Source organism: Hippocampus comes, unplaced genomic scaffold (assembly GCF_001891065.2).
Source record: "Hippocampus comes isolate QL1 unplaced genomic scaffold, H_comes_QL1_v1.1 scaffold157, whole genome shotgun sequence".
NCBI lineage: Eukaryota > Metazoa > Chordata > Actinopteri > Syngnathiformes > Syngnathidae > Hippocampus > Hippocampus comes.
This window is the reverse complement of record NW_017805149.1, coordinates 197,305-206,602: the sequence shown is the minus strand read 5'-3', so window position 1 is coordinate 206,602 and position 9,298 is coordinate 197,305. Positions and strand designations below refer to the sequence as shown.

Below are 9,298 nucleotides of genomic sequence, written 5' to 3'. Positions count from 1 at the left end.
TGACGGGGTGACGCCCACAATTTGTAGTCTGCATCAAGAGGCGTCGAAATGAGATCAGCGAGGAGGTTTGCAGTTTGCATCAAATGCCCCCCCCCACCCCTAAATTAAAAGGAGCACATTCGCAACAACGGAAATTGAGGGTATCGTGACAGAGGTGAAGCCACACCATGAGGTTTTTTTGACACCTTCAGGCACCTTGACGGGGCCCGTCGTCTCACTTTCCATTCTTCTGGCTCAAAACATCACTTTGTCGCCTTCTTGCTGACGTTGCAGCCTTGTTGGCGCGCGGTGGCCATCCACCAAAGATGCAGAGCTTCATCCATTTGGACCATACCAAGTAGGACAGCGTTCTATGAGAATTTCTCTTCATTTATTTCTGAGAGCACTTTGGAGGTGTCTGCATCTCGAGGTCCTCACGACTTCAGAGACACCAGCAGCTTCTAAAACCTGTTTGCTGCTCACCAGGGATTTTTTTTTTTTTTTTTTTGTGAACGATGTATTAATCCCTAATGCTCCGCGATTGCAACAAACCCTTTTACTTGCTTTTATATAACAGTGTGATGTCCTCTCCAGGTGTCCAGTCTTTCAATTCCTTTTGTAGGGCATCAAGTGTACTCAAGTGTGCTTTTCATCAACGGGATAGATGCTTCCTATTTCTTCATTGTGCATCAAAACTGTGGCTCGCTTAATGACTCAGAATAGCCTCCTGAGGTCATTTCCATTTAATTAGGCTCCCCTGGGACGCTAGTGTTGAAACCTGTTGGAGATTTTGTGGATATGAGTGATCTAAGCAGAGGAGAAACAAGGAAAAGACGTAAGGGGGGAAAAAAAATCCTCAAAGGTTTATTTGACATTAAGTAAATCGTGATTTGGAACACAGTCTACGTAGGCTGTATACTATAAATTCTATCTCGTAAGTAAAATAAATGATTGGATTATTTTTGCAATCTACTCAAAATAAAATAAGGCGTACTTTTTTTTTTTCTTCGTTTCTAATTTGCTCTGCTCTCGAGTCAAGAGTGGTTTGCAAGCACTGTACCACTATACCGCCTACATCTGGGGTGCCCAAACTATTTGGACCTAAAATCGAATTTTCGATCAACCGACCTCCCGCGAACGACACGTTACCGCGCATACGCACGCACTTGCATACGCGTACCATGATGAGCAACAGCCACAACGGCCCCTCAGATGAACGAAACAGAAAAATAAAGTACCGCAGTCAACAACAGATGAACCTAAAATGTTCACGTCTCGTGCAATTTTATCTTTAATTGCAAAAGAATGACCAAACCTTTTGGGAAAACATTTTAGTGCACAGCGATCCAGAATCGTCTTGTGGAAACCTGGAGGGATTGTCTTGACCTTTAAACAAGAACGGAGCTGTCACTCAGAGCTGTTTCTAATATTTTGATCCTCTTCTGAAGCTAAAGATCATTTAATTCTAGTTGTTGTTAAAGATTGTTGCCAAGGTCCCATTGATTAGTATCGAGATCAAGTGTGCTGTGGGTTGTGTAAACCCTGCCAGGCAATCTGTATGAGAGTCGTCCATCCCTGCCTCACTTTTCCGCTTCTGTTGTTGTTCCCACTTAGTCATCAAGTCAATGCTTGAAAAATCTATTTTTGTCCGCAGTTTACTTTTGGGGAATCCTGTGTGTCGTGCACACACCGGTTTGAACTTTCTCTTTCGGCAGCGCGATGCTTTCTCAACTTTTACACGAAACCACACGTCAACATCCTGAACAGCACTCAGGCATGATAAAAGACAATACTGTACATCTTTGTGGGCTTGGCGTCTTTCTCCTTTTGGATTTAACGCGTTTGTTGTCGCCATATTGATTGCGGGACATAGATCGGCGCTTCGTGGCACTGTTTTTTTTTGTTGTCGTTTTTTTTTACACATTTTGCAAACACCAAAACGTTGAACACTTGAGCAGGTTAACTTTAATGTTGGCTGTCATGAGAGAGGAGCGCCGCCTTGCTGTTTTCTGACCGGCGCCTCGGTGCAACGGCGACACACAACACGTATGGTAGCCTGGAATCAACATGAAACGAATCCCACAACGGTGACTTGGTGTTATTGAGTGAAAGATTGGTGGGGGGGAAAATCAGCTGTGCGAAAAAGACTTGATATATATGGATCAAGATTCGGATTTCTTGGACGTAGCATTTTAAATGCTTTGTTACAGCTGCAGGGGTTGTGAAAACGCTATAAATATAAAGTTGTATTGTATTGTACTGTATTCCTTTAGCGTAGCTCCATCTAGTGGCTGCATAACGCAACCACAGTCACTATTGTAGCTTCTATTCTATTCTATGCACCTTATGACGGGGTGCTCCCTATATATCAAAAACCGTTTTAAAATAGGCCATTCATTGAAGGTGCGCCTTATACTCCGAAGCGCCTTATAGTGCGGAAAATACGGTCCTCTCTTTGTAATAATAAACATCGCGTGTTGTACAAATAAAGCTTTTGCAGCTGTATATGAGCAGGTAAAGTTTGAAGAATACACAAAAACATTTTGCCGGAATATCATCTTGGTCTTTATTAATACTATCCATGATTTACGAAATGACATCATCGTCTGAAAATGTGTGCACCATAAAGTCTAATGGGATCTGCTGTTACAGCGCACACACTCGAGACTATTGACTAGATATTAGTAATAGCAGGGGTGGTCTTTGGACCAAATTGACATCCGGTTCAGAAGAGATTTACAATGGAGTGTTTTCTACTTTCTACGTCAAGACTATTCCGCTTTTGAGTAAGCCTACAAACAAAACGAGTTTAGTTCTCTAAATGTCAGAACCACCGTTCAAACGTCAGACGTGAGTATTGTGCCGCACAATTTATTGATAAAGATCCTTGTCTTGTTTGTCCCCAGAAATTCTTCTCCTTTGCATTTACTGTCCATTGCCTTTTTTCTTCTTTCCTGGAAATCCAAACGATACAAAATATAAAGAGCGTTATTTACGCAACACAAATCAATGTGTGAGCTAAAGTCAATATCACACTATTTCAACTCAATTCATAATTTTCTTATATTTGGATCTATTTTGGTTTGGTTTTCGCTGTGGCTGTTGAAATATTTGTACGTCAAGTAAATGTAGCAATTTGAAATGCACTTTTGCTTCTAGGCGGACGGGCCGTGTGTTTTTCCAACGATGGGGCAGAGCAAATAATTTTGTGTCGTTTCAAGGGAAAATGTGTGTGTTTTAGCATTTGAGTCCATTTTCAAAAGTTGCTACGCTCAAAATAACTGATCTTAAAAACAAGGGTGAGCGGGGAGTAATCATAAAAACAAAATATCCGATGTTGGGCCAGCTGGCCGAAACGGGGCTCGTACATAACGGTGTATTATTATCGACATGTACTGGCACATATTTCCTGCTAATCGCAGGTTCAGCAATTGCAATGTGTACATGTTTTTACACGGCAGTCAGTCTAACCTTTATTTGTCTTTGTTTTTCCAGCACAGGGTTTGTTGACCGAAATGGTCTGCTGGCACTTGGCATTGTACAGCGCCTTCTTCAAGGTTCCACTTCTGGTCTGGATGCCTGCATCTGGGTCGCAGTCGCCCCAACTTTCAAACCTGTACTTGCAGTCAGCTGGAGATTGACAACACAAAGGTTGGATCTCCAAGATTTGGCAATAATTAATGTCTGTTAAGTTTGTACGAGTTAACGGCTGTTACCTCCAAAGTCCTTTTTCCAGTTGCAGGGCACTTTGCATTTCATTTTCTTGGTCTGCTGATTACATATGCCCTCCCGAAACCCGGCTCCGCAGTCTCCGTTGCTAGCGACGCAGTTTCCATAGCGCCAGTCGGTGCAATCTGATCCGGACTGGGAAGGTTTGATTTTCTCTGTGGAATGAGCAAAAATGGATTAACAGCTGTTGTCAGCGACCTTGAAACTTGAGTTTATTTCTATAGCCATCATCAAAGAGTCTCAAAGGTCTTTAAAAAAAAAAGCAACACTTTTAGTCGTATTTGTTGAAGGTGTCAGTATGATCTGACACAGTTTCGCATTCGAATCAAAGATTGGGAAACCACCGGTGCTAAGGAAAAACAACCAATCAGAAACAGAAAGCTTGACTAACGTGGTAGCAATCATTTGGCGTGCACTTGCAAACGCACTCATAGCGGCCTCTGGCTGATGAAACTATGGAGGAATATCCATTCATCTTACGGAATAAGACTAGCAAACGGGAGCACAGGGAAGGGACCTCAGGCAGGTCAGGAGATTCTCAAGCAACGCACAATTATCAACAGTCGTGCTTGACAAGTAGGTTTAGCACCTCTTTTCCATTTTTAATTGATGTCACTTTCGAAATATTAAATTGTGACTGTAAAAACTTTCAGGGCCCTGTTTTTGGTAGAGTGACGCCCGTGCGTAACGGGCGATACACTCATTTTCAGGCCAGTGCAGACGCCTCATTGGGCGTTTCTGCCTCACTCCCCAGCGCATCTGCAAATTTGGTGACAAAAAGTTGACCCTAAATGTTAGACTGGCTCAATGGAGGTCTCTTTTACAGCGCAGGTGGTCAAAAATCATTCTGCTGTATTTGTTTGAGGTGCAGACTGACAAATTTAGCCCTCCGCTGATGTGTGTTTGTGGGGGGGGAAAGAGTATTTCCATTCCGCAATGGCGCAAACACCCCATGACGCCCAATTCTACCGCCGCAAATACTAAAAGACAGAAAACTCCACAATGAGTGGCCGTGTTTGAGAATCATGCGTCACGTTTGTGAATTTTTTTCAAAGACTCCAAAGCGGAATCAAGATTAGTGAAGCGAGGCTACATTCAAACCACTGTAAACACTGACAAACTCCCCTGGAAGTAAAACAAGTTTGGTTGTGATGTGTTTGAGTAATTTGGCAAAACGTGATAGCTAGCCTGCTAGCTAAACTCAGCACTACCCATTTCGCCATGAAATGGGCTCATCTTTGACATTAATCGGGCTAACATACTGTCGTGAGCCGGTCCCTCCATGATGAGTTTCCACCAATTGCGTCTTTGAATCAACTAACCCGTTGAAAGGTCACTTACAGCGAGCGCACGCTAACCAATGGAAGGGATTTAGCTCACGTAGCGTCTTCTTTTCAACTGACTCTTGACAGATTCAAACAATGGCCGTTGGGAAGAAGGCTAAAATTGTCGATCAGAGTGTTTTGGCAAATGCTCTCAGGTTGTTTTTGTTGTTTTGTTTTGTTTTTTTTCCACAAGTGGTAGCATTGAAGGAAGCTTTGTCTCGCGCCACCCATTTACAGTAGAAAGGACTTTCCAACAGTATCTGGTACATCTTTTGCTATCTGTATATTTCTGAAAATGTGTCCGTGGGTGAATCTTTGCGCACTTCTACCCCGATGTTCCCGAAAAAGTATCATGTATGAACTGCTGCCTCCATGAGTGAAAATGCTTTTCACGTCTTTCTGAAGGTTGACTTTGATTCTGCCCTCTGGGCTCTCCTCGTGCCTGCTCAGTCCTCTTGCTCCGCCGCTGGTTGTCACGGTAACGAAATCCGTAAATTTGGCTCGGCAGTATATGAGGGAAATATACAGTCACTCATCTCGCCCGAACAAATGGGCTGATTTCAGCGAGACAAGGAATAGTGTGTGTGGTAAATCTTTCATCCTCGGAAAGCATGTCTAAGATACCTGTTTTCTATTGGGGGGGGGGGGTAAAATGCATAAGATGTCTCCTTTTAAACTTTAAATCTAAATCTTTCATCTTTGTTGGAAGTTGATACTTTTAGACATGAGCAAAAAGTGAGAGCGGTGGAGGAAACTTCATACCTCTGTTGTTTTTCCCTCCGGCTATGACTTTGATTGTGACGAGAGCAACAAAGAGCAGCAGCAGCGTCGCCTTCATCCTTTGAAAATACACAGCAGCCACAAAGTCCACATTAACGTGTCAAGCCGTTCACCATTCGGCTTTCTTTTTAGACAAACAACAAAAAAACGTAGTCTTTTGGAAACGTATTTTATATTGCCAGGATGCTCTTATGGGTTGTGAAACCCTTCTAGACACTTGGTCAAATTTTACCCGATTGACATCCGTATTTAAAAATGTCATTATTTTGCTGACGGTGTAGTGTGGGTGTGAATGTGGGTGTGAATGGTCGTTTGTCTCTATATGTGCCCTGCGACCAGTGCAGGGTGTAGTCTGCCTTCCATCCGAGAGTCCGCCGGGATGGGCTCCAGCCATTCCCGCAATGCTCTTCAGGATAAGCAGTGTTGAAAATGGATGGTTGGTTAAATTAATAGAACAAAAGATTTTGGCGGTCCGGTGGGCGACTGGTTAGCGCGTCTGCCTCACAGCACAGAGGTCCAGGGTTCGATTCCGGCTCTGGCCTTCCTGTGTGGAGTTTGCATGTTCTCCCCGAGCCCGTGTGGGTCTTCCCCGGGTACTCCGGTTTCCTCCCACATTCCAAAAACATGTGTTGCAGGTTAAGGGAACACTCTAAAATTGTCCCGTGGTGTGATTGTGAGTGCGAATGGTTCAGGGTGTTCCCCCCCCCCTCCCCCGCCGACTGTTCAAGTCCATGTCCCCACCACACTTTCACAAAAACACGCGCCTGTTGATCTTTGAGTGTTCATGGAGTGGGGGTGGGGGGAGATCTCGAAACAGTAAAACAGGGTAAGAAAGAACACACACAAATAGGACATTACAATGTTTCAAAGTTGATGTTTGATCCAAAAACGTGTAATGAATGTAACATGAATTAAAAAAAAAAAAAAAAAAACAAATAGGGGAGTTGGAGGGCTGTCTCCCCCGCTGCTCCAAGAAGGGTTAAATATTCATCAAAAAGAGGTCGGAAAGAGGTCCCAGGCACTCCGTTGGATACTACATCAAAAAAAACCGACTTTCCCTTCTCTCTGAAACACCGATGAAGGATTAATCAACCATTTATTTATGTCAGCCGGGCTATTCGTGCATTTTGAAAAGATCTGTGTTTCATAGTTTGAAAAAGACAAATTACTGTGAACACGTTCGTAGCCCGATTCAAAGTTGACCTGGAACATAGTGCATGCGCGGAGAAAAAAAAAAATCAGTTTAGTTTTATTTCTTTATTTTTAAATTGTCAGGGCTATCTGTGGAAGGAGGTCAAGGCATCGTCAGAAATGAACGATAGAAACAAGCTTGCCTTTTTCCAGGTCCGGCAAACGGATGAAAATCCATCCGTCCATTTTCTGTCCGTGTTTCAGGGCCGTTGGGTGAGCTGGAGCCCATCCCAACTGATTTTTGGCCAAGAAGAAAAGTGTGCCCGAGACGGATTGCCAGCAATTGTATTCGACAAAGCATTCACACTCACATTCATAACTATTTAGAATTTAGTGACTTCAATGACATGCATGTTTTTGCAATGTGACCAGATGGGGATTCCTCCATTGTGAGACAAATTAAGGTTTTCTTATCTTTTCTTATCTAAAGATGGATTACCTGGAGATAACGATGCAAACTTCACACAGGACGGTTGAGGTGAATGTCGAGCAATGGTGCTTGCTGGCTTGCGGGCTTTTCAAGATTTTTTTTTCTTCTTGCTTTGACTTGATTTCGGCTTGCTTTGATTCAAGGAATAAAATGTGCTCAACTCGTGGTGGCGGTGAGCTCAACTACAGTCACTTCACAACAAGCAGAGGTTTGGCGGAAACTGAGCAACTCTTTGAAAAAGAGGCTTCAAGCTGCCCCATTCCCAACTGAAGTCCATTCCCAAACTAAATGTAACGGACTCCACTACCCAATCAATTTCACCAACAAACTTCTATTGTTTTTTTGATTGAATTGAATCATGTGTAACTCTAATATGATCCAGTGATTGACAGCCACTAAGCCCCCGGCATGGAAATTCCAATGCAGTTATAAGTTGGGCCTCCTGCGTGTGTTGGGTTGAACTCATCAGGGCAGGCCAACATTCCACCACGAAGAAGTCCATTTGTGAGTGAACCCAACTATCCGTACACTGTCTATACTTGGTCCCCTGCAGTTGTCTGGCAACCACTCAAGGGTGTACATTGCCTGTCGCCCAAGGTCAGCTCGCATCGGCTTTAAGTTCACCCGTGGACCCAATAAGGCGGGTGGGGGGGGCATAGATGGAGTTTGCAGCAATGTGCTACGAAAAAGCACAGCATAAGTGCGTGGTTGAAAAGTGCAGCAGCAACCTAGATACACCACTTAGCAACCATTCGGAAGCACACTCAATTGGCTTCGGGGGTGTGCGAACGACTGAACCATATGGGGAAAAAAAAGTGGTGTAAAAGACACAAAACATGTCTTAAAACATTTTTATTCGATGGCTTTTGACTCAGCCTGAGATTCCGTGTTGTTCGTGTGTTTTATGCTGTTTACAGTTTGAATGTTATGAATAACTTGTTTTCACAGTCTTTGTTTTTGTATGTCTAATTTTTACTCTGTGCACAGCACTTTGTATGCAGCTATGCTAGTTTTTTAAAGTGCTCTATGAATTAAGTTGAGAGCCTAATCACGAATAGCACACACAAAAAGGTTTAAAATGCCTATATTAATAATTTCAAACCAAAATATACCACAAACTTTGATCTTGAAATACTTGAAAATTACCATGAAGTGCGTTAGTCCATGCACATTCAGTGTAGGCTCTCCCTAACTTTCAGCTGAATTTAGCCCCTCCCAAACATAACATTCCTTTCTCCCAATCAAAATGTATCACTGGACTACTTAACTATTCACCAGGGCTTTTGTTCAATTTTGTGGCATCTTAAATATCAATAACTGTTCATTTACGAGTAATAAACACAACTGGTGGTGTCCCCCAAGACTCAATTTTAGGCCCCCTTTTTTTTATACCCCGACATGCTGCCACTGGGTGATACTCATAGGGATAAATGGATATGTTTCCATAAACAGTAAAAACGTTTTTATTTTTACTGCATACAGCACATTTGACAATAAAGTTGTACCTGACCTGACCTGACCTATTAGCAATATTGAGTGTTATTTTATGCACATTGTTCAGTTTTTGTTTGCCAAAAAAAAGCTATGATCATTTGTTAGTGTTACCTGGGTAACAACACAGATGCTACACTCTTGACAAAGAATATAAATTGTGATATGAATTGTGGTCCAGTCAAGTCAAATTTGTTTTTTTAGCCCTTAACCAGAGACAAATTTCTCACAGCTTCACTTGCCCACAGTGGACATTTGTTGATGACATCCCTGACCTTAGACGTCAGGAGGGGAAGAAAAAAAAATATGGGGGAAAAAAAATGAGAACCTTGAGAAGGGGCCGCAGATGGGGGCGGGGGGGGGGGACCTCTCA

The 9,298-nt window shown here is 42.9% G+C and overlaps 1 protein-coding gene across 1 annotated transcript in view; it reads right to left on the bottom strand.

Moving 5' to 3' along the window:
• Positions 1 to 2,520: 2,520 nt before the first annotated feature.
• The window catches only part of LOC109514781 (midkine), a 9,551-nt gene continuing 2,773 nt past the window's right edge, over positions 2,521 to 9,298 (bottom strand). The window contains exons 2-5 of the mRNA XM_019868153.1: positions 5,796 to 5,872; positions 3,696 to 3,863; positions 3,451 to 3,609; positions 2,521 to 2,933 (exon numbers count right to left, since the gene is read on the bottom strand). Coding sequence (XP_019723712.1) covers positions 2,905 to 2,933; positions 3,451 to 3,609; positions 3,696 to 3,863; positions 5,796 to 5,871 — 432 coding nt within the window. The 5' untranslated portion in view covers position 5,872 and the 3' untranslated portion in view covers positions 2,521 to 2,904. The remainder of the gene's footprint in view (positions 2,934 to 3,450; positions 3,610 to 3,695; positions 3,864 to 5,795; positions 5,873 to 9,298) is intronic.